This window comes from Bradysia coprophila (genome assembly GCF_014529535.1).
Source record: "Bradysia coprophila strain Holo2 chromosome X unlocalized genomic scaffold, BU_Bcop_v1 contig_79, whole genome shotgun sequence".
Lineage (NCBI taxonomy): Eukaryota > Metazoa > Arthropoda > Insecta > Diptera > Sciaridae > Bradysia > Bradysia coprophila.
Window position 1 is genome coordinate 339,304 of NW_023503370.1, and position 25,276 is coordinate 364,579.

General features: G+C 37.5%; 4 protein-coding genes across 10 annotated transcripts; 2 read left to right on the forward strand and 2 right to left on the reverse strand.

The window, feature by feature from the left end:
* The first annotated feature begins 494 nt into the window (after positions 1-494).
* Positions 495-8,802, forward strand: LOC119070351 (DNA excision repair protein ERCC-6-like). 7 transcript variants are annotated; one of them, XM_037174641.1, is made up of 17 exons: positions 495-964; positions 1,049-1,386; positions 1,496-1,752; positions 1,819-1,905; positions 2,016-2,586; positions 4,242-4,434; positions 4,502-4,704; positions 4,765-4,878; positions 4,939-5,142; positions 5,204-5,920; positions 5,983-6,348; positions 6,411-6,680; positions 6,750-6,911; positions 6,971-7,173; positions 7,235-7,293; positions 7,342-8,632; positions 8,709-8,802. In XM_037174641.1, the coding sequence occupies exons 1-17, from the start codon at positions 579-581 to the stop codon at positions 8,769-8,771; spliced, it is 5,484 nt and encodes a 1,827-aa protein (XP_037030536.1). In that variant the 5' UTR covers positions 495-578; the 3' UTR covers positions 8,772-8,802. The 7 variants fall into 7 exon arrangements, with proteins under 7 accessions (XP_037030536.1, XP_037030537.1, XP_037030535.1 ...); XM_037174642.1 differs by having other exon boundaries at positions 5,204-5,662; positions 5,867-5,920; positions 7,235-8,632; XM_037174640.1 differs by having other exon boundaries at positions 4,939-4,986; positions 5,026-5,142; positions 7,235-8,632.
* A 2,594-nt stretch (positions 8,803-11,396) lies between these two features.
* On the reverse strand, positions 11,397-12,894 carry LOC119070354. Its single transcript, XM_037174647.1, has 2 exons — positions 12,511-12,894; positions 11,397-12,448 (listed from the first exon to the last, which is right to left on the reverse strand). The coding sequence occupies exons 1-2, from the start codon at positions 12,517-12,519 to the stop codon at positions 11,795-11,797; spliced, it is 663 nt and encodes a 220-aa protein (XP_037030542.1). The 5' UTR covers positions 12,520-12,894; the 3' UTR covers positions 11,397-11,794.
* Positions 12,895-14,809: 1,915 nt separating this feature from the next.
* LOC119070353 (G2/mitotic-specific cyclin-B3) lies at positions 14,810-21,287 on the forward strand. Its single transcript, XM_037174646.1, has 5 exons — positions 14,810-15,014; positions 19,067-20,328; positions 20,541-20,696; positions 20,774-20,948; positions 21,021-21,287. The coding sequence occupies exons 2-5, from the start codon at positions 19,276-19,278 to the stop codon at positions 21,233-21,235; spliced, it is 1,599 nt and encodes a 532-aa protein (XP_037030541.1). The 5' UTR covers positions 14,810-15,014; positions 19,067-19,275; the 3' UTR covers positions 21,236-21,287.
* Positions 21,288-22,905: 1,618 nt separating this feature from the next.
* On the reverse strand, positions 22,906-23,851 carry LOC119070355 (tRNA-specific adenosine deaminase 2). The gene is made up of 2 exons (XM_037174648.1): positions 23,701-23,851; positions 22,906-23,554 (listed from the first exon to the last, which is right to left on the reverse strand). The coding sequence occupies exon 2, from the start codon at positions 23,418-23,420 to the stop codon at positions 22,941-22,943; it is 480 nt and encodes a 159-aa protein (XP_037030543.1). The 5' UTR covers positions 23,421-23,554; positions 23,701-23,851; the 3' UTR covers positions 22,906-22,940.
* Between the last annotated feature and the right edge of the window lie 1,425 nt (positions 23,852-25,276).

The window sequence follows — 25,276 nt, forward strand, 5'->3', positions numbered from 1 at the left end:
CAAAATGGCACGGTCGCTAATCTAAAATAAAATAAATTCACGGTCGCTAACAAAAAACAAGAAAACCCGAAAAGAAACGAAAATTCAAAAGGGAAATGAAAAAATTAAGAAAAACGAAAAATGAAAAGTGCCTTTTCTTAATGTACTGATTCTATCAGAGTATTGATGATTCAGTATTATATTCACTACACTACATTATCACGTCAAAGAGTGACAATCTGCCATTAATTCGTTACATCATTCGCCAAAATCTAATAGTACATTACGTCAATGCTACCAAATTTTCATTTTGACGAATGGGGACGTTAGAGTCCGAAGCGGACAGTGTGGTTTTACGTGATTAAGCAAACGCTAGTTACGTTGCTGCAACACGTTTAAAATTTAGTTAGATAAAATGAAATTGGCGCTTTTGAAATAGCAATCAAAGTAGTCGGATTAATTACAATAAAATACGTTTACGATTTTCTCGCTACGTGTCGCACCATTCGAGTCAAGCTGCCATCTTAGTAAACGTCGTAAACGTGCTTTCATTGTTTTTGAAATTTTAACTTGTGTTTCGTTTTTTAAATTAAAAAAGAATGGAAGCGTTCGCAAAGAAAACCGTTCAAAATCGGGAAATAATATTGAAAGCTAACAGTAAAACGCAGAAAAAGACCGTCGTGCATTCCGATGTAACTAAGTATTTGAAAAACCATCAAATCGACGGCATCAAATTTATGTTTGAAAATTGTTTCGAACAAAACAGTGGCTGCATACTAGCCCACTGCATGGGACTTGGCAAAACGCTACAAGTCATCTCTTTGCTCCATGCTGTTATTAATTCAAAGGAATACAAAACTAATAAGATTTTGGTATTATGTCCAATCAGTACGATCATGAATTGGAAGGAGGAAATTCTTCGTTGGCTGGGTTCAATTAATGATGGACATCGTAAATTACAAATATTGGAATTGGGTCAACGAGAGTATGTGTCACTCCCTTCAATGCCAAAATAGATTCACATTCAAGTGACTTAGTTTTGAATGTTCAAACATGTTCTCCTTTGCAGTGACATCGATCGCAAATTAATGTTTTTGCAAAATTGGAGTCAGTGTGACAGCGAATCGCCGGCGGCTATATGCCTAATAATGGGTTATGATTCGTTTCGAAATTTGGTAAACTTTCACACCACGAAGGCCAATGCGAAGAAATATAAAGAGAGCAGCCTGAGACAGATTCGAGATCGGATTCGAAAATATTTACTGGCACCTGCTGACATCGTCATCTGCGACGAGGGACATGTGATTAAAAACAGTACCGCCGGAATCACATTGGCCGTCAATCAAATTGAAACGAAAAGACGAATTGTTTTGACAGGAACCCCAATGCAGAATCACTTGATGGAATGTAAGTTGCTGCTGTTGCTTCCAGGATATGTATTTACTGTCCAAAAAATTATAATTAGCATTGAGTAGCCAACAAAATAATATTCTTGCATCCCTCTACGTTCTCGCAGACTACAGTATGGTCAACTTTGTCCGACCATACTTTTTGGGGTCGAGACAACACTTTAACGAATACTTTGCCGAGCCCATCAAAAGTGGCCAACATGCTGATTCGTGTGTCACGGACATCAAATACATGAAGCAACGCTCCTATGCGCTGCACAAAAAGTTGTCAAAAATCGTTCAGAGACGGGAAATTTCATTGCTGAAAGACTTTTTACCGGAAAAATTTGAATTTGTGTTATTCATTCCGTTGACTCAAATTCAGGTATAGATCAGGCGACCGACTACCTTGTTCGATTAATTTATTTAACATTTTGAATTTTCATTACAGTACGATCTCTACAAATATTTCCTTGCTAATCGTGGCGGTGTGATTGAGGCTAAGCGACTATTTGGTGACTACACGTGCTTGCGAAAGGTAAACATTTTATGGTCATAACAGATTCGGACAAAAATTAACTACCAGCTCTTTCCAATTCCATTTTTATATCGAAAAACTAATTTTTTCTCAAATTCCTCATCACACAGATCTGGACTCATCTGAAGGTCTTGGACAACGCCCACCAAAAATCAGTTGCTAAGAAGAGACGCACAACAAATAACGACGATGGCAGCAATGATGACGATGCTGACGAAGAATACGGGCCATCAGGTTCACTTCAAATGGTGGACAATGATTGGTGGCGTAAAGCTATCGATAAAAAGCAACTGGAAAACGCTTCGTCCAGCCACAAAATGATCATTCTCTTCGAGATATTAAACGAGTGCAAACGAGTCGGCGACAAATGCGTTATTTTCTCCAGTTTCGTCGAAGTGTTGAACGTTGTCGAATACTTTATGCAAAAAATTGATCAACGCAATGGAAAAGCTGGTCTTGAGAATTTCGTTGGGCCATGGCGAAAGAACGAAGATTATTATCGCTTGGATGGTAGTACACCGAAAGATCGACGTCCCTCGATGATAAACAATTTTAATGATGAGAATAACAAGCGCACAAAAGTGCTCCTGATTTCAGCTCAGGCTGGTGGTCAGGGTATTAATTTGTTCGGGGCGAATCGGCTTGTCTTATTGGATACATCATGGAATCCAGCAAAAGATCGTAAGTAAACAGAAGGATTCTAACGATTTTGAGGCAAAAGCCCTAAATTTCGAGACAAAATGATTGATTGGCGGGGAGTTGCGGGAAATGTTAAAACTCAACTAAAAACAAGAATGATATATTCGTGTGAGCCCAAATAGGATAAAATTTACCTGATTCTATTATGTACTTTTACAACGTCCACTTCAAATTTCGTGATATTTCGCTAATTTTAATCAAATACTTGGAAGAATACTCTAAATTCTTTCTCCTGTTTACCATGACGATGACCATGATCCGTAATGAGCAAACATGAATTTTGAAAAAATTCGATTTGAATCTGACTTTTAGACATTACGAGAAGTGATTCAATTAAAAAATGCATTTCGTAAATAATTTTCAAAAAGTAATCTGTTTCTTTCGAACGCTGCAAGAATAAATTCAAAACCAATAAATAAAAATTCCATTTAATTACTTATCTGCGTAATCATTGTTCGTTCGTCAAAAAATAATTTCAAATTCGAATAGTCTATCCTTTCAAACAAAAGTGTTGTATTTTTGTAAGATTTGTACACGAATCCTCCAAACGCTCTCACAAACACATTCACTTCACATGTGTTTCGCATGTGTTTCACATGTATTCCGCATTTGTTTCACATTCGGCATTCAAATGTGAATTAAATGTACATCACATTTCGTTTAATCGTCACATTTGCACAATTAGCGATGAATTTCATCAAACTTTTGTCACATCCTAATACTTTGGACCCAAATGCACCGATATGTGCAATAAAATTGAATACATTGTGTTATTATAAGGCCAAATGTGCGGTTCACATATGGGCAAATGTGTCATATCAGGCAAATTTGGCCATTTTGCATGCTCACATTCACCTAAATTAAAAATTATTTTTGTCAAAACTCAATTGCAACCTGATTCTATGTTCCTTAAACTATTTAGATGTGGCGTAGATGTGTCAAAATATTGAGTAGATTTGCTGTACGTGCTAATCAAACATTTTTTGTCGTCACATTTGATTCACAGGAGATGTACATTTGATGTACATTTGATGTACATTTGATGTACATGTGATGTGCATGTGATTTACATGTGATTTACATTGTATGCCATATTAAACGAACATGTTTTGAGTGCGTTCAAAGAGGAGAGTGTCTAGTGACAAGTCGATATGAACGTCTACACTGATGTAATTGGCACAGAATTTTTGAACACTTTTATAAAAAGCTTTCTTTCTGCATTTTTAGTGAAATTTGAAATTTTATTGATCGTTTACCAACGGCGACTTATTCGTTCGAATAAAATGATTTTTTTAAGCAGCAATTATGAAAACTAAATTTTTATTCTTATTTTGTTTGTATGTCGAAAAACGAGATTCATTGTGACTATAGTTTATGTTCACTCATATTTTCATGGTTCCTGAGATCAGATTTTTGAAGAATAAAAAATCAATCAACGAGGAATTTTTTCAATGTTCTATTGTTGTTAATGCTAGATTTGTTGAATAAATGTTCTGGGTAAAATATTAAAGTAAACAAAATAAAAGTTAATTTGATCGAATATGTTGCAAGCTACGAATATATTCTTGCCTTTAGATAGTAGTTAACATTTCCCGCAACTCCCGGTATTTAACTTGTCCTCCTATTAATTATTACAGAACAGAGTATCTTCCGCATTTATCGCATGGGTCAGAACAAACAGTGTTACATATATCGATTGCTGTCGATGGGAACTATGGAAGAGAAAATCTACTCACGTTCGGTTACAAAACAGGCGATGAGTTGTCGTGTCGTCGATCGTCAACAAATCGATCGTCATTATAGTATGAACGAACTCGACGAGCTATACAGGTTAAACGAATCATTTTGTCATATCGCATTAGATGATCGCTGATTCGAATCAATATTCAATTTTCAGCTTGACCAAAACTGATATGGCAAAACGGGTTCCACCAATTGCACCGAGAGATGAACTACTTGCTCATTTATTGCGAAAATATCCGAACATGATCTACAAGTACCTGGAGCACGATTCGTTGCTGGCGAATAAAGTCGAAGAAGAGTTGAATGACATCGAGAAGAATGAAGCTTGGCGGAGGTGTCAAGAGCAAAATTTGCAAAGTAAACCAATTTTCTCGTTGACTTGAGTCATTCGGCATTAATTTACTTAATGTGTTTTAGTGCAAGCGCTCAATAATTTGATGGCTAACGGAGAACCAACTGCAACGCCATTCAAATTGCATAAGGACATGCTGCCTGCATTGGAACTGAAAGAGTGTTCAGTTGTTAACATGGGTAAAATACGGAAAGTTGAAACGTTTGTATTGAAAATAAGCATCGGTCGGGATATTTCAGGTAAGAAGGAGGTCTACTCTCAACACAACAAGGAAAATGCGTCATTTGACAAGGAAATAGCCGGTCACGTTTCCGCAAGTACTATTAACATGGAACACGAACCCTTGGGCGATCAATTGAGTTCCCTTTCCGATGATGCACAAATGGACGTGCAACCATCACTGCAGCGTTCTAATTCCTATGAATGGCTTCCACCTTCAAATGGTGTGTGTATTAACCCTGTGTAACCCACTGTAACTTTACTAACTTTTTTTTCGTAAAATAGCAAGTGGAATCGAATCGTCGAATGATGATATACGAGAACCACTGCTGCCACTGGAAAGTTTTGAAAATGGGAGCAACGATACCAATGAAGTCAAAGGACCAATTTCAGCAAAAACAGAGGCGCCGATCGAAATGTCAAATGATGATATCCAAGGACCATTGCTGTCAAATTTCGAAAGTGGTTGCGATGACACCATCAAAGTGGAAGCCCATTCACATTTGGCAATCGCGAAAATAGCGACTGGCGTCGAATGGTCGACTGATGATATGAGAGGACCGGAAACTTTCGAAAATGTTTGCGATGACACCATTAAAGGGGAAGGCGAAGATCCACACTTGTCATTCGCTAGAGATATTTTCGAACCGAATCTCTTACTGAATCGATCATCTTCTGCGAGCAGTGAAATGGAACTCTCGGAGGACGACGCAAATTCTCCTTCCGATAATTCACAAATGGACGAAACGTCAAAAGATGATAGCCACGGATCATTGGTGACGCTGGGAAATTTTGGAAATGGTTGCAATGACACCTTAAAAGTCGAAAGACCACATTTTGGAAACCCGCAAGATATTTTCGAGCCGAATGTCTTCTTGAGTCGATCATCATCTGCAAGCAATGAAAGGGAACTCCCGAAATATGAATCAAACCCTTCTTCCGATGATATACAAACATCATTGCAGCGTTCCAATTCACATGAATGGCATCCACCATCAAATGGTGTGTTTATTGTCACTTTGACTGATCTGTAATTTTCATAACTTTTATTTCCGTAAAAATAGCTTCTGGCACCGAATCATCGAATCGCGGCGGACTGGAAAATTTTGAAAATTGTTGCGGCGATAGTGTTTACATAGGAGCCAAAGAACCCCTTCCGGCATTCGCAAAAATAACGACGACCACTGAAACGTCAAACGTGTTGTCGCAGGAAAATTTTGAAAATGGTTGCGACGAAAGTGGTAAAGTAAGAGCCAAAGAACCATTGGCAATCCCGCAAAATGTTTTCGAATCGAATGTCTCCTTGAGTCGATCATCATCAGGAAGCAACGAAATGGAACTATCGGAAGACGAAGACAATTCTTCTTCCGATGACGTGCAAACATCATTACAGCGTTCCGATTCATATGAATCGCTTGCATCTTCAAATGGTCTCTATGTTGTTACTTTAACTGATCTGTAACCTTCCTAACTTTTTCTTCCGTAAAAATAGCGACTGGTATCAATGACTTACGAGGACCTTTATTGCCACTGGAAACTTTTGAAAATGGGAGCAACGACTCGCACGATGATATCCGAGAAAATGCCTACAACGACGGCATCGATGATGAAGAAGAAACACGATCCCTGTCGGCAGCAGCAGACAGAGATATTTTTAAACTAAGTGGAAACTTGAATGGCAATGAACCAGAACAGCCTATTCAGCAAATGGAAGCGCAGCCATCAGACGAGCGTTGCAAGTCATGGTTAGCAGCTTCGCATGGTGTGTTTAACATCTATTCCAATGACCTATTACCACCCTGTCCTAACTTTAATTTTTCTCAAAAAACAGAAATTTCACCCGATGACACCCAAGGAGTACTTGCTCTCAAAAATATCGACAATCTAAGCAACGACTCGTCGAATCGTGATATCCAACGCCGACCATTAGAAAATGAGAGACACGACAGCCTGGACGGAGGAGTTGAAAGATCACTAACTGATATCGTGAAAGGTTACAGCGTTCCCTTTCAATATACCTCCATGTACTTACAAACATTGAATAACGTTTAGGTCTGCTTCAAACATTGAATAATAAGTACGCTGCGTCATCACAACAACCATATTCGTTGGAAGATTATGCAACAGAAGAACAGATCATCCTTCCGAATGAATCCAACAATTTGGAATATCGAATAACATTGAAACGTCCGTCGAGTGGTGGCATACATCGACCGATTAAAAGGTTGAAGCTTTCATTGGAAATCGATCCTGTGGTAAGTTCGTTTTTTGCATTAGTGAGCAATGTTCGATAATTTTATATTATGTAATCTACAGGCAACGTTACCACTTACAACGGAGTGCCAAATGAATGTTATCATGGAAAATCCACAATCACTGCACAATGAAGGTTTTGAAGATTATGTGTGTTCCAATTGTGCTCAACAATCGAAAGAGTTGGTGACAGACCCTGCACCTACTGAGTCTGTTGAGAATAATTTCAACGCGGATGTCGACCAAAATGAAATTATTGTAATGGCAAATGGTTCCAAAGGAAAGGACAGTGTTCGCTGTGAAGGCACGTTCCGCGACGATGAAGAAGATATTTTCAACGCAGATGTTGACCCCGATGAAGCTATTGTAAAGACAAGTGGTTCCGAAGGAAAGAAGCCGATAAGCATTCGTGTTGAAAGCACGTTCCCCGTTGGCATTGAAGACGACGACAAAATGTCTCCAAACGAACCAACGGAACGCTGCAACTTGAATGACCTGTCGCACAGTGATGAAACTGAGTCGGTTGAGGATAATTTCAACGTGAATGATGACCCCGGTGAAATTATTGTTATGTCAAATGGTTCCGATGGAAAAGAGTCGGACAGTTTTCGCTCTGAAGTCACATTCCCCGATGACAAAGAAGATGAAAAAATGTGCTCGGATAGTCTTCAACAATCGAAAGAGTTGGTGACTGGCCTTGCACCCACTGACTCTTATGAAGATACTTTCAACACGGATATTGACCCCGATGAAGCTATTGTAAAGACAAGTGGTTCCGAAGGAAAGAAGCCGATAAGCATTCGTGTTGAAAGCACGTTCCCCGTTGGCATTGAAGACGACGACAAAATGTCTCCAAACGAACCAACGGAACGCTGCAACTTGAATGACCTGTCGCACAGTGATGAAACTGAGTCGGTTGAGGATAATTTCAACGTGAATGATGACCCCGGTGAAATTATTGTTATGTCAAATGGTTCCGATGGAAAAGAGTCGGACAGTTTTCGCTCTGAAGTCACATTCCCCGATGACAAAGAAGATGAAAAAATGTGCTCGGATAGTCTTCAACAATCGAAAGAGTTGGTGACTGGCCTTGCACCCACTGACTCTTATGAAGATACTTTCAACACGGATATTGACCCCGATGAAGTTATTGTAAAGACAAGTGGTTCCGAAGGAAAGAAGCCGATAAGCATTCGTGTTGAAAGCGCGTTCCACGTTGGCATTGGAGACGACGACGAAATGTCTCCAAATGAATCAACGGAACGCATCGACTTGGACCTGTCGCATAGTGATAAACCAGCCGGAGATGACTTTCTGTCGTCCGATGAATATATGGAAGAAGCTGTCGCACCATCCTACTTATATGGCCAGGTCAATTGCATCCAGTCTGAGAATGAACAGGATTCGCCAGGTGATATGTCTGAATCGGAGTCTTCGGACGGAGATGATCTCCACGATGTGGTAAGTCCAAATGAAATGACTTTGTAGATCGTCCACACATTTTAAATTTGTTGTTTTATTTTTCGAAAATAACTAGCAATTTTACGAGGAACAACCGAGCACCATGTCCAGAATCATTGAACGCTGCGCGTTAATGTAGATCTTGCAAAACACAGGATCACTTTTCAAAAAAAAAAAAAAAATTTAGCGAGGTGGAATTTTAAACCAAAGCTAATTGTGTAATTGAAGATTATGTATTGTGTAATTTGTTAATTAAATGACATAAAATTTGTGTTAAAACTCAACATCGATTCAAATTTGAAAAAGACACACCAAACTGGAGAGACAAGATGGGTTTGGCGTAAAGGATGTGCCAAAGAATACCGATTTGCGATGTGAGCCGACCGACATCATTTACAACAAATTTCTTAAAAGCATTCACCCAACTACGAATCGATCTCCGAGCCAACTACGAAACGATATTCTCTTCAAGAGGTCACTCTTCTCAAAGATCAATATGCCATTGATGTTATCTCGATTGAACCAAAATGTATCAAATTCAAATTCTAAAACTTTTCATTGCCAGATAAATTCGAGGATAAAATTCAGTACACCGAATGTGCTGTACTCCTTCTTCTAATGGGAATCAATCGCTTTGTTCAGTGAATTAAACTAGTTTTGGCTGAAAAGCCTAACTCCTTGCAGTTCTACAGACTAGTCGCACCATTCATAAATACCTATTCGTCCAATTGATTCTGCCATTCCTGGTTAAAAAAAACCTCAAAAGTACGAAGCCTCTTTGAACTGTTAATTCGTGTCTTATAGTTTGATTAATCTATTTTACCATAGACGATCCAGTGACACAATCAAATTGTCTGTGCATAAAGCAGGAAGCTGAAGCAAAGTTAGACACAAATTTGGCTGACATTAACTGCATTGTCTCTTGATCCGTGAACAGACTTCTCAATCTGTCGAGATGAGACTGCTTCAAGTGTATACTTAAAAAAAACTCTTAGGATTAGGATAAGAGAGTGGGTCACAAGCTCCCAGCACTCTAATGGACCTGTTGTGCAACCCACAGAAATTCCGTATCTATAAGTACTGTTTTTGTACTCGTGCATATGCCTGGGATGGATGGCTTGAGTAGTGAAGCTACCAAGAAATTTCACCCGGCTATTTCAGTATGAAGATTGGGCATTGGCAAAGTCACTACGGTTTCGACATCTCCGAACTTTTCGTAGTTAGTGAGTCTCTAAAGTCTGTCAAATTGAGATGACAATTTAGTCAGCCCATAAGAATATACGTGAGCCTCTTAATGTTTCTTCTACTAAAGGCAGGGTAAATTAAAAGGATCGATTATGAAGATTATTAGCGTATCGTGATTTGAAAACGAGTATAGAACTAAATAACAATCTTTCGATCAATTTTTATAACATTCACAATGTTTTATACTTCGAAGTCGAGCTTATGCATTGGAACTGTTTACAGATAATAAACCTAACAAATGCAATATAAAAAGTTCAAATGGGCGGATTGTAAGACTATACTGGCTTTCAAATCTGGATACACTCATAGTCGATCATTTTAATTTGCTTCCACTTTAAGAGGCAGAAAAATTTTGAAAATCTTCTACAGATCGTGACGCAGTTTTTTGCTTGCTCATTCCTAAGCGTCTCTTTCCATTCCTTTTTCAAGTTTTTCTCTTACAGGCTTTAACATTTCAAATGTCTCACTGTCATTTTTTTTAAAGAATGTCATTGTGAATTCGCAATGACGCAATGAAATTCTCAGAAAAATTTGACAGTGAGACATTTGAAATGTCAAAGACTGTACCATTTTTGGAAGCGTAGATGGTCGAGATCGGTATCGAAATTCCTGTTTCGAGACCATATAATGAAGAGCTCGATGCTGATTTAGCTAGTTGCTATTTCGTTGCCTTCAATACCGCTATGACCGGGAACCCACAGGATTGTAATTTTACAGTTTCTATATAACGAGTCTAGTGTGTCTCTACACTCCAAGGAGATGATTTAAGAATATGACAATTTTTTTGAGCTTGGCTGTCGATTAATGTATGACTTGGTGATTTGAAGAAGTTATTATAAACAATTTCCGAGCAACTGCCAACAACACTTCTAATCTCCGTCTGGAAGACATTTGCTCGTATGTTCCTAATGGGAGATTGCATTGCATTGGAATTTTTGGCCATCTGTGTTACCAAAGGAGGTCTGATAAATATTGGAAGGTGTGGACATCCCCTCTGAGCGATGAGGATGTTTACTTTAAATGATTTTTCAAATCTGTAAGTCGTTGTTATATAATCATAGGGTCTTTATTGACGAATTTTGTTGTGTCCGTTGTGTTAGAATTGTTGAACTGGTTAGCCTAAGTCCATAGAATTTGCAATATCACAAACAGCGTCTGGGATCTGATTGCTGACATGGCTTTCAAAAAAGGTTCGATTCAAATAAAACCTCAAAAATGCGTATATGAATATTTGCGTTATAAAAACATCAATTTCCATTTTTCACATAAAAAATTGTCAACAAATTCTAAAAAATACAACGGGCTATGTATATAAATATATCTATGCATGCATGCAAGTAAATTTGTAAAAATTACAAAAATTCAAACTCCTATAAAAGCAGACGTTGTTCGGTTGACTCGTTATTACACAGTATAAAAATAACGAAAGTCCGCAAAAAACTATTTATAAGTTTATAGTAGTACGGGTGACAACGCGTAAATGTTTCATTCCGCATTGAATTCGATTCAAAAAAAATTCTTCAGTATTTCGTTTGGATCCTTACGAAATGAAACATTTTCATCGTATCGCTAATAACATCACTTCAATCTTAAATTCTATGGTTCAGACTATTACATCTACCCTATGAATCGATTTTTCTTGTTCGTCGTACGGTAAATTTGTCCGTTGTAATTTACGTAAATTATGTTATGTCCAAACCTATTTTAAGGATTTTTTGTTAACTATATTAGGTGCTTGGGTTGTGCCATTTTTGGATGGTCCCAGCCGGACCCAACCAAATCTTTCATCAAAAAATAGAAAATTTTGGAAGATTTACGAAAGTAGGAATTTCAGGATATTCGATTCGCTTTCCTCAAAATAAAGCCTGACTGTACTGCTCAGCACATACATAAATTAGCTGCCGATAGTTCGATATATCATTCGTTTAAACAATTTACAGCGAATACTGTAAAAAAGGACAGTCCGACGACCACTAAATCGGTTCGTGGCACATTATACCATCCACAAATATGCTTCATACTGAAGTGGTTCAAAACCGATAGAACGGCCAATCCAGTTGACCAAAATTTTTCTGTATAAATACCGGTATAGCCCAACAGAGCAGCGTTCACCATCACAATTGTGTTCAGAGTATAGTCGCGGTACCGATGTTTATTACTTAAATCACAAACGGTCGGCAACAGTGCGAAAAGTATTTGAACGTAAATGTACTCCATGAACATGAACAGGCGAGCGTTAATGCATAGCTGGGTGGTAACTAGTAGCAAAGGCAACGTTTGTGCTAGCACCGTTGTTATGTGATAGCCTTTCGTTATGCATTCGGACACACTGGGATGTGTAAATCTCAATACACCAAGCAGACTGTGTCCAATCAAAAATGTGAAACAACAGAGGGAAAGCGGTGACTGATCAAAATGCATTTGATGGATGGCCCATCCAGAAACAGCACACAATGCTAAATGACCAAATCCAGTGGCATAGTTTATGTTATTCGTAATCGGTGCCACCCTGGACGATCCATTGCCATTCTCTACGCGAGTCGTTTTGTATTTGGGTTGAGATTGACGGAACTGTAACGATTGGATTAGTTTTAATCTAATTAGAGGTCAATTCGGTTCGACATAACACTTACGTTCGACATAATGGAAGCGATAGATGAATTTGTAAATAAAATGCCGTAGAAATCGTTGATCACATAATCATCGGTTCCGGCTATATTGTTATCAAAAAAATTTGAGGGTAACTCGTTTCGTCACCGAATTCAGCCCAGACATCGGTTAAATTTATTTACTAGCCAGTACCAAATACGGGTTGCTCGAACATGAAAAGTACCGACGAATGCAATTCCTCTTTCTAAAAACAATGAACTCTTCTGAAGTGACCAAATTGGACCAAATTTACATATTTTTTTGTATAAAATTGTTGACTGGTTTGTTTGTATGTGAGAAAAGTGAATGACAGTGGGCCTAAAAATTTTTGCACTCTGCTTTTTTGTTATTTACCATTTCGTTTGACATGTACGTCATATTTTATTTACCGCGCTGATGGCTCTGACACTTTAAATGACACTAAATTTGGCACAAAATTTAAAAATATTTTTTACAACACGAACCAGCAACAAAAAATGATCTGAATCTCATTTTATAAAATCAATTATTGAATGGAAAGACAATCCAATTTTCATACACATCGTTAATAACAAGCTGAACAACACTGCTAAAACAGACCTTACCAGATTACTTTTCAACGCACAACAGCTCATTTGACCACTGCTTGTCAAGACTGTTAATTTTGCATTTATATTAGATGTGCGTTCACACTGTAAGAACAGGATAATAGTACATTTTGTAGCTGCTTCGAAATGTCATGTTTTCACTAGAGGGAAGTTTTAGCGACGAGCCGAAGGCGAGTTTCGAAATCCCACGAGTCAAAACACGACATTTCGAAGCAATTACGCAAGGTATTTTACAAACTGAAGATAGATTTAACATTACCGGTCCTATTATTTTGTCCTATAATAATTTATTGCAGAACAAGGTTACAACTGAAGCACGTCTGTTGATGGCGGAGGTGGTAGCACACAAAGTTTCTAGATGTGCCTAAGAAGTTAAACGAAAATTTTGTGTTTTAAAAATGTATATGAAAGATATCCACAATATTTCAGTGCCAGAAGCCTTCGTTTGGTGCCACTGTAAATGCTCGAGCAGGTCAACTTTGATTAGTCCCGTCAGGTCGTAAATTTTACAGCCATCTTGGAGCTGTATTCACCAAAATTACTTAACACAAAACAATTTCGAAAACTCGTATACTTAAACTAGGCCGCCACATTTTCTGTTTTTGTGTTTTATTTGAGTTTTTGATTTCTCCATTTTTCTAGTTATCATTTCTAAGGTCTGGTGTTACGTAATTTAGGTCAGGGCAACAAAAACCTGTGCTGACAAAAGATTTAGCAAAGTTTCACCTATGTGCCTCTGACTCAAATACATCATTTGCATGACCTTGTAAACGTCAGACACAATCCCAGCCAACCCAGCTGTCAGACATGTCGAATGAATTGAACAAGCGATTTGCTCTCACAAGGCCAGGTTATGGTCGCATATATCTCAAAGGTGTAAGCGGGCATAACCTGGAAATTGATTGATGTTGGTGACAACGTAACGAAAACTAAAGTTGGGTTATGTTGACTAGTACCGAGTACGTGGATGAAATGATAAAGTGTAAAAGTAAAAATTACAAATTTTTAACAGTTTTGGTATAAATGCGAAATTCTCTACATCAATCGTCCAAGGTTGCTAGGAATCTCGCGCCGCGTCATTCACAATAATTCACATTTTGACACATTTTGTATAAGGAAGATGTCACTTTGTGAATTATTGTGAATGACGCGGCGCAAGATTCCTTAACACCCTTGGCAACGACTCGTATCAACAAAATTCACACACAAACAACTGTTTATCATTGACAGTAGATAAGTAGGTATGGACAGTCCATACAAGTCGGAGCACATACGGATTTGCATGGCGCCACCTCAAACGAACTCATTTCTAGTGGAAATTTGCACTAGAAATGAGTTCGTTTGAGGTGGCGCCATGCAAATCCGTATGTGCTCCGGCTGGAACAAATTTGAACGTTTGGCCATACCTATCCATTTACTTTCATTGCTGTTTATCCCTAGTTGTGTTTAAAAATTCAATGAGTGAGGTAATGTCAGTGATAAGTCGCCAATTAAAGAGACATATCTTCTGAAACCTAAAATTAAAATAGATTTCGTTTAGCCCTGCATGGACGCACTCAAACACAACAGTCATTTTCAAATTTATTCGCCGAATACAATCCCAGTAACCTTTATGCTGGGGGTGAAATGTGATATTATCGATATGCAACGATTGCAACTTGATTACTGGGAACTGGTGCTGTGGTGAATACGAGTGAATACGACAAGCAGATAAGGTAGTTTAAGATGGTGTGTTAGATATTACTTTGAAATTAGTTGTGTATGGAGAAAAAAACTGAATCGTAGCATCTTATTTTGGAAGGTTGTTAATGAAAATTAACTTAATTATCTTCCAAAACATAGTCATCGTACTTATTGTTGTGTTATACGTGTCACGTTCGGAGAATATGTTTACATTGATGGTAAGTTGTAATTAATTTGTTTTGTTTTGTGATTATGAAACCGGCGTTACAATCATCTAACGGAAAATTCGGTGGAGTTTGGCTTAGGAATTCGATTTTTTTTATAGCAACTATGAATGCAATTGCCGTCTATTTATCATATTCAAATTCTTTCAATCGAAAACTATCCTACATGAAATTAAATTGAATACCAAATATTTCATTATCAGTCAGGTCCCAGCTAAAATTTTCGAAATAGCTTGATTTGTAAAGAAGCTATTATTGTTTTATTGCTTTTGTTTATTGCTTCTCCTCAGTAATGACAATGTCACATTAATGATATGTGTGATAATAAGCAGGCGTCTTCCACTATAGTTTAAGTTGTAACGGCTGTCAGTCGAGTACTGTGAAATATTTTTATTTCTGTTTCTAATTTTACTGGATGTTTTTGATCGTCTTCAGTCTGTTCAACATTCAATGGCATATTAAGAGGACGTGGTATCTGAAGTAAGTTCTAGATCTTGATTCACGATTTCAATTTCTCTCCTAAGCCATTCGGTCGAAATTGTATTTTGCATTTCATAAATTATTCTGAGCGTTTTACGATGGGACGGTTATTGATTTTGAAGGGAATTGTCGAAACGAAAACCGGTAAAAATGGAAAATTAAATTTCATTCGTCGTTTCGATTTTCTCGATCCTGTCACGAGCGAGATTGGACCCTCAATAGTTTTTGTTCCATTTCGATAATTGAGCTTACATTAGTTCAGAATAACTATAGTTTTCTCGGACCAAACGTCATTTTAATATATGTGTATGGTGGTGCCACACAATTTCGTTGAAGTTGTATCTCAAAAAAAACTCATCGAAAGGCTTTTCCCAGTGAGACATACGCTGGCTGGCGAATTGTAAAATATTTTGTAAAAATTGAAAGAACAGATTCCTGAATTTATTGAGGATATTCGCAATTTGGAAGCTTGAAACATCCTAATAAAAATTCCGGTGGGTGCTAGAACAGCGATTGTATAAATCTAATTTTGACTTCAAATTCTAAGTCTTAAAAGTCATAAAATTGAGTCAATATGTGCTTCTCTAGTTTAAAAAAAAACTGACAATTTCTGTCGTTCGATTTTCTTGTACAAAAAGGCTGTCCTCGGCACTAGACAAATTTGTCTAGCTTCCTAGTATTAGTTGTCTCGATAAATTTATATGTATTCAAAATAACTGCAGCCTGCTGCTATTTCAACTTCTATCCAGAGACTATTTTTGTAAGATTATGTAAACAGCACATAGCTGTCACTTAGACGACATTATTACAAATGACCTAAGCTCGTGTAAATTTTCATTTAGGAATAGCAATTGTTTCGTCGACTATTTTTGATTTTATGACTAAAAGTAGTATAGGGACGTTGCACGTCTTGAACGTATGGGATTACATCGACTTGATTTTTAATTTCACAAATTCAAGCAGTTTTAGGGCATTTAGAGAAAATGAGGGACAATGTTTATGGTAGAATCTCTCTCCGGGAGTAATTATATTTTGGAACATGAGTGCCCTCTTCAATGAACTGTTCTCAAATATCTCCAACTCGTAAAAATTAATATTCCATAAGTTGAAATAATTTCGAATTGTACCGATTTTCAATTTTCCAAAACGGAATCCTTTTGAAATGTTTGTTTCGTTTCCCACATTTGTTCATAATATCCCCATGTTTGTCTGTCATGATGTAATAGTAGATTGCCAAATTTTTATTTTGACGAGTTGGAACGTTATAGCCCGACCCAAAGGGGAGGCCGGTATTCCCACTCGTCAAAATAAAAATTTGGACCCACATACGTACTGTGCTTTACGTGAATAGGCAATGTAAATGCATATTTCATATGAGCGAAGCGCCATTTACATTGCCGTATCACGTAAAAAAAATAATTGAGACGATTTTTTACTTTGCAAAAATGTCCGGGACCCTTTTTTCAGTTTTACAGAAATTTGAAATCATTGAACTATGAAAGGAAATAGACAACATTGGAAAAACATAATTTCTTCGATAACCGTCACTTTTATATTGGCGGGAATCGAGCACCCCTGACATCGGGTGCATCAAAAATTTATTTGTTGATTCCTACATTTTCCTTGTCATATATCACATTGTCCTATTGTGACAAAATGCGTAAGTGTGCAGTTAATTTTAGGAAGACTATGGTGTTTCTGTTATTATATATAAAGATCTTAAACCAGTTCAAAGCATGTCTTACCTGCGATGTGTATTCTTTTCGTTCTGGTTGTGTGTGTGTAGTGAAGTACATAAGGAACTTCTTACGCTTGTGTGCAGTGTATGAGATGCCCAAAAGAAAAGTCGTTTCGCCTTATTTAATTTGGTAAGGAGTTCACCAGTGCACTAATACATGAACAACAACATAAAAATTAAGAATACAATTTCTCGTTTTCCTTCAAGAGACCCCCGAACAGCTGCTATCCCAATTACTTGTTGTAAGAAATTTTTTACTCCGAACCTATTACACCAATTTATTGATGTATTGATGTATATACCGGTAAATTCATACGTTGCATTAACGGATCAAATTTTCGTTTCCCGGTTGTACATTCGCATTGTAGCATATTATTGTTACATTTCATCGTATGGATGTTGCACGTTTTTACCACTGATTGGCACCTTTGTGGTGGGGTTTTTATCATTGAGTAATTTTTAATTTTGGTTCAGGTACATTTTGTTGTTGTTGTTGGAAGAGAAGTCATATGTATACATAGAAAATATTGTATATAATGGGTCTGTGTCTCCTTTCTTGATGTTCGGCTACCACCACTTGAACATAAAATTTTATTTTAGGGAAATCCATTACGAAACAGTACTTTAGTTGGATATTCAATGCAAAAGTAACTAGAGTCTATTACTTTAGGTGGCAATTAGTGTTTAGGACATCATTGTTTTTATTAATAAATTAATTACGATTTAGTTAGAGTGTTACCGTACCGTAGTCCAATTTCTGAATTAGAAATTAACAATTTTATTGATTGTTATTAAACTGTTAAGTGTTATAAGTGTTTTTATCATCGCGTGTTCCAAAAAAAAAAATCCAAAAAGTTGGTAGGTTAAAATGCGAGTTCATCTAAATTCAATTTGCGAGTAACTAAATTCAATCCATAAATTATTTTTTGTGTCTGAGTGATGTCAGTTCCCTCCATTTTCCGTTCAACATCGTTAAGGATGCATTAACAATATTGAAATGCCACGGATAATTGAAAATGTGAATTGGTTTAATTTCACAACATTTTACTTTTCGCGTTGCGGAGTTTTTATTTCTCTCGGAAATGTATGTCTTCAACACTTGAATCGGAAACCTCATTTTTTTGCATAGTTTTGCTTGGTAAAGGATCTCAAGCAGATTCTTTCGCATAAAGAGCATGAGTTATCGGTGTTCTGTCATTCACATGAATTTAAATAATGGAAATGTTTTAGTTTGTGAATTTTCGTGTGAGTCTGATGTTAGAGAATTTCAACCATTTTTAAATTGGTAAGAAATGGACAAAACGTTAAATTGACAAATTAGGTCTCATTATACGTGACTAAATTGATCCAGACTGAACAAGATCATATCTGAACATAACTTGATATCGGTTAAAATGTTCGAACATTTAAACGTTCATAGTAAAAGAGTTTTGCCACTGTTTCTATCTGAAGACAGATGTGTTCCGTTCACCTACAAGAACAGAGATATCTCAGTTTACATGTTTAAGATTATTGATTCCCAAAAGCAATGTGTTGCATCGAAAAATTGACTAAATTTGACGACAGAGTGAACCAATCAGGATTTTTTGTATTCTATTCAGACCTGTCCATGTGACTTTCTAGTTTTGTTGCGGAGGCTCGTGAGACTTGTGTATGAACATCTAACTTAACAATACATTAAGTTATTTTTTTGTTAAATGCTCATCAAGACCGAATCTTTCGACGGTGTTCCATTATCATATCACAGCAATTTTATTAGATTTATATGCTTGCCCAATTACATGTTCTATCCAAGGGATTAAAAAAAATGTTTTGTTTCTATTTTCAGTCCATGCATCATCTGCCATCGCCACAAAAGACTTAAATAACTCTAACACAGCATTGAATTCCACTACTGGCAATATCATTAAGTTCGAAGAATAACCAAAATATTATTTAAAATTCAACCGACGTTTTTTTGTAATAAAAATTTCGCTACAGTAAGGAAACTAACTACAACGAGATTAAAAGACTATTCGTATTAATAGAAAGAAAGCAATGGCACCGCCAAAGACTTTAAAGTCAAGTCTTGCTGCTGCCTTCAATACTAGGACGACCCGATCACAAAACAAAATAAACGATCTAGTCACTGAGACTAATACAAATGGTAAACGAAAGGCTGATGAAAACGATGAAAAGCCGCCAAAGCGTTCGAGAGCCGTATTCGGTAACATAACGAACGCGAACGCGAATGTGATCGAGACAGAGGTGAGGAAGAATGGCATTCGCGGAGATTTTGTGGTAAAGCCGGAACCGATGCGACAGCCATTGGTTCGTAATAATTCAAATGCAAACGATGCTAAGAAGAAAATACCGCAAAAAGATGTCTTTACCAATCCCAACCAGCATGTTAACAATAACAAACCGAATCTCTACGTTAAGCCACCAGTTGGACAACAGAGAGCGCCAAAAGTTTTGACCCGAGCGGCAGCAAGGGCTAAAGCAGTTCAGGAAACAGCTGTAATACCAAAACCAGTCGTGAATAACGAAAAGGCTGCGTCAACTCGAAGAATTTCCAGTGAATTCGACAAAACGGAGGACAGTCTTTACTTGTCGGCACATGAAGACTTTCCCCCAACGAGTAGGCACCGTGCGTCACTCAACAGTTCCAATCGGTTGTCGTCAATGTCCAATGTAGACTCATCCATCAACTCTACGTTGTACAAGACGGTTATCGATCAGAGCGATTCCAGTACCGATGTAAATGTCGTCCGAAAACCGCCGACTGGTGTCATCGATTTCGATCAACAAAATCCGAACGATCCGTACGAGGTGTCGGAATACACAATGGACATTTTCACTTATCTGAAAGATCGCGAAAAGTGCTATCCGATGAAACCATACATGGAGAAACAGCCGCATATCACAAAGTGGATGCGAATGTTGGTCGTTGATTGGATGGTTGAAGTGCAAGAAACATTCGAATTGAATCATGAAACTCTCTACTTAGCTGTTAAAGTCCTCGATTCTTACTTGGGACAAAAGGTTATTTCGAAGGATAATCTGCAATTGTTGGGTGCAGCGGCATTGTTTATAGCGAGCAAATTTGATGTAAGTACGACTGGTTTGAAACACATTTTTTTCACATCGTGTTCAACAACAGTCCCGAATGACAAAAATTAATTTGAAATTTGTTGTTGCAGAAGAGAGTGTTACACTTCTGACTGCTTTCGTCGGAAATTTCAAATTATTTTTTTCCCAACCTTTCCTTCGAAAGCAAATTTGAAAGTTCATAATTTGACAAATTCTCTTTATGTTTTCAGGAGCGTATTCCGCCGATGATCGAAGATTTTCTATTCATTTGTGATGGTGCGTACGATCAGGCAGAGCTTATAGGAATGGAATTGGACGTTTTCAGGACAATTAATTACGATCTAGGCTTCCCATTGTCGTATAGATTCGTACGAAGATACGCAAAGGTATTTTTGCCTTTCTTTGATCCACAGCGATCCAACGTTTATGACCAAACATCAACAAAAATGTTTACCGTTTACAGTGCGCCTTCATTTCGTTACCGATCCTTACCTTAGCTCGATTCATTTTGGAACACAGTCTGATGGATTATTCAACAATAACGTTCAGTGACTCAAAAATGGCTAGTGCAGCGTTATTCATTGCTTTGCGAATGGTTGGCAAGCCCGGATGGAGCCCGACGTTGGAATACTATGCCGGTGAGTGGAACATTTCAACGGTTCGTATTTCCCAAAAATCACTAAACCCGTCTCGTTTATGTCCGAATTTAGGTTACCATGTGGATGAGTTCGTTGACATTATAACCGTGCTGAATAATGGTCTACATCGCAAGCCATCGGATTCGGTGAAGCATGTGCGTAACAAATATTCTCACAAATTGTTCCACGAAGTGGCCACAGTTCCTTTATTAACTAACGACGAATTGCTGGAAGGGGCTGAATCGTACAAACGTGAAACGGTTATCAACTACTGTCAGGCTCTTTGAACCAAGTGTTAAAAAAAAAATCAGCATGCACCACAGCACCTACAATAGTCACCGAACCTCCTTTCGATTTAAACAACTTTATCTCCGTTTTGCTTTTCACGAAAAACCTAAACTGGAAATAATTTCGATTCAGATCTATGTTCTATACGTTTCTGCTGAACAAAAAATACCGAACAGCGAGCGCCACTATTTTTTTTTTGAAATATTAATGTTCTTTGTGTGATTTCATCAATTAATATTTATGGAGTGTGGTTCCGACGGTCAGCAGATTTGTATGCGTGTAATTTATGGTACTGAATTTGAATGTTACATGAAAAAAATTAATAAAGATTTACACCCTGAATTAACTTATGAAATTCGAATGCCATTTACTTTTCGACGTGCGTGTTCTGACCGGCCAATTGAATTTTGCAAATAAAAGTTCTGGTCAACGAACCGATTGGAATAATTAATCCGAAGCAAAGAAGTGGACTGAAATTCTTTTAGCGCTGAAGATAAAAAACCAAGTCTACGACACGACAGAAACCGACATTTTGCTTCGACTTGAACTGTAAAAATGCGACAATGCGACTTTTTACCGAAATTCGCAAAACATTGCTTCCGAACTTCAACTCATGCAGCAAAGTGGTGGACGAGTACCAGAACGAACCTGGGAACAATTTTGTCTTTACATGTGTTTGCTGCAGGACCTCAAGTTTCGACAGTATTCGGTGGTCCAATAACACAAATTTTAAGAATTTCTTTAGCGAATTTTCACAAAATCTCACCACTTTTGAAACTTAAGGTTCTACAGACAAGAAAAGAAGAATTGTTTCGAAGAATTTTGTGGAATTTAATTCCAAAAAATAGGCTATGCCCCTGGGCTCATAACAAACAAATCGTACAATGTGCTAGGTACATAACATAACTTTGCTACAAGACTTGTCTTTCGGATGCTTTCATGTTTTGCTGATTTACAAAAATTTCTACAGTTGAGGTGATGTTCGATCATAGATTTTTTTTGGAAAGCCAAGGTCATGTAGCTACGATGGCAATTACAAAATTTTTTCTTTGTAAAAATCGTCAAATTAGGTGAACTGGAGATAGTGAATCATCTTTTGCCCACTAACCGACGATTTAAATTTTTGCTTTCCCTTAGAGCAATACCACACTTTTCCTTTGTTTGTAGCCTAATTTCTAATTTTACATTTAAAATGCAAAGGCTACGGTGCATTTTTGCCACCATAATAAATGTAGTTATGTTGCTCGGGAGGGTATTGCTTAGAGTCGTACTTTTAACATAATACCTGACATGAATGAGTAGTGGCGCTTTCAACATGTTTTTTGTAAGGCTATCGTACTGTATGTCTACTCCAAAAATTGTAAATTTCCTAAGGAGCTTTTTCGAGCCAGTGCGATCGATGGAAAATGGATTTTTTTCCTCTTTTAACGGATGAATGAACCTATTAGAGGTATCATGAGTATCATGAGGCCTGAAAAACAACGAAAAATCCATTCAATGTGAAATAGCTCCGAATAAACCGACCATTGAACCAATCGACGCTGATCGCCTACCATTACATTGACTTGAAAGTGGACCTATCTTGAAGGGAATTACTTCATTACTTTTGTCAGATATTCTTTTATCGCAGAAGGATCGGAACAGCAAAGCAATAAAACCAAAAGCGAACTAAATAAATCCAAAATTTTATTCCTCTACAAGAAATTACTTCCGTACTTTCGATACCGGTGCCGATGGATTTTCACCTTTATAAAATTCCTTCAACAATTCCATCGCTTCGTGTTCCCGAACACCACCAACAACTCTAACTTTCGATTCAATTAATTCGAATACATTCAATACAGTCTGACCGCCGAAGCGATCGTTCCGACATCCGAATAAAATCTCCTTCACATTCAATTCGTTCAAAGCGGCCGCACACATAATGCACGGTTCAACCGTAACAACAACGGAAACCTTGCTAAATACATCGTGAAAACGTAGACTCTTGTCTCGGCAATACGTCAACACTTGATCGATACAAATCAGTTCGGCATGCCGGGTGGCGTTTTTTGTGTCATTGACCAGATTTGCACCCTTTGCAATTATTTCATTTTGATAGACGAAAACACAGCCTACAGGTACTTCCTTATTGGTAAGTGCTTGTCGTGCATTTGCGAGTGCGTCTTCCATAAATATTTCCATATTTAGGATGTGTGGTGGAATCGACTAAACTACAGCGTTGTCATGACAGTGATACGGTTTCGAATTCGATATGAAGAATGATTGTGACTGGATTCAACATTATCCTTTTGTTGATTGGAAAATGTTATCGGGCACTGAAAATTAAAAAGAATATTTCTGATGAAAAGTGGAAGTTAAGCGAATTGGATGCAATGTCCAACAGTAAAATCAACAACTTCAATGGTGCTTGAGTTATTTACTGGAACACTTAGCTAAACCAGTTTGTTCTGTCGGAACTTACCCGCTTCCGATTTCGAATGCTTCAAGCTCTTATTGAACGGTCAGTCAATTATCGGAGGTCTCAGAAATATCGCTATTTTTCGTGTGTCTTTATACAATTTCAAAATATGGATCTCTCAAATCTGTTCAACGACAGAGTGTCAACGATGATGTTTGCACTTCTATGATGGCGCCAAATTAACAAAACATTTTATTTAAAATTATTGGCGCGTTTGCTGAATTGAATTGAAGTTAACAAACTGACCGATAGGCTTCCATTCAATGAAAATTTCGTACCTACATAATATCCCTTCATCTCAACCTCTTTCGAATATACGCTAAACGCACGCCGTGATTGCAAGTCAAATTCATTTCGAGATCAAATGAAGAAAATAGAATTCCGTTTCATTTCAAGGGTAACCCATCAGCTCGTCAAAATCTGGGTCGAGTGAGGGGTTTCGGGTTTTGTATGAAATTAGGGACGAAGATCTTCAAGTGATTTTCTGTAGGTCAAAAAACATTGTTAAAGGAGTGTTAGAAGCCGTTGATCCATCGGTTCCAAAAAGACGCACGGCTATATTAGTGTTGATCGATGCTCCTCTAATACAGCAAATAAGAGATGTCTGTGAGCTCTAATTTAGAGAATCCTCTTTGTCTAAGAAATGTGAGCGATTGTTTCGAAAAACAGCCTACCGAAATCGGGTGTATTTTCCAGTGGGAAACTAAATTTTTGCATCTTTGGTTGGTTACGAGAAGTAATGATGGTGTAAGCAATGTTATGATCCCAGTGCTTGGTTATCGTAAGCTGATTACGAAAAAGTAAGCTAGCAGCTGTAATTGCTATGAATTGGTTTATTCATCGTGTCACAACCCATGCATGTTTGATGTCATTGGAAAGCGCTGCGACCTATATAGTGATCAGGGAAAAACAATTTTTATATTCAAGCGGACCAAAAACGTCACATTCTCTCACCAGATAGAGAGCCAAAACGGAAACAGTTTTTCCCTCGTGTTCGTCCCAGATGTGTCAATTTTCGTTCGGAATGTGACTTTTTGGTGTAATTTTTGTTCCTAGTGACCTAATATTTGATGTTTTTATTGCAGAGGGACTGTTACAAATTAGCCGAAATAGTAAAAAAAATCCTTTTTTTCAACTGTTCAGTGTGGATGATTTTAAACCCAATGAAACTATTCTCTGCGAAAGTACGTGCAATTACCTTTCTAATGACACCCCACATGACCTTTAACCTTTCGTACGAATAAATTTCCATTAGAAATGTGCATGTTTTCTGTTTTCGATCACCTCCCACTGCCCAAAGACGCATACAGTCTCGGAATTATAAGAAGAAATAATTACAATCCAATCGACGCTATTGATTCCACATGCATTCTTCTTATAATTCTCCCACCGTAGAGGAATTTGGTTGAAAGTGGTTTTATTTATTTATTTATTTGGAATAATCATCGACAGCATGTTTGCCAACTGATGATGAACGATTACAACGACACCATCAAACTCTTAAAAATTTTAAACAGCAAGACAATTCCTCAGATGAAACCTGACGAAACGTAGAACGAAAACCAACAATTACTACAAA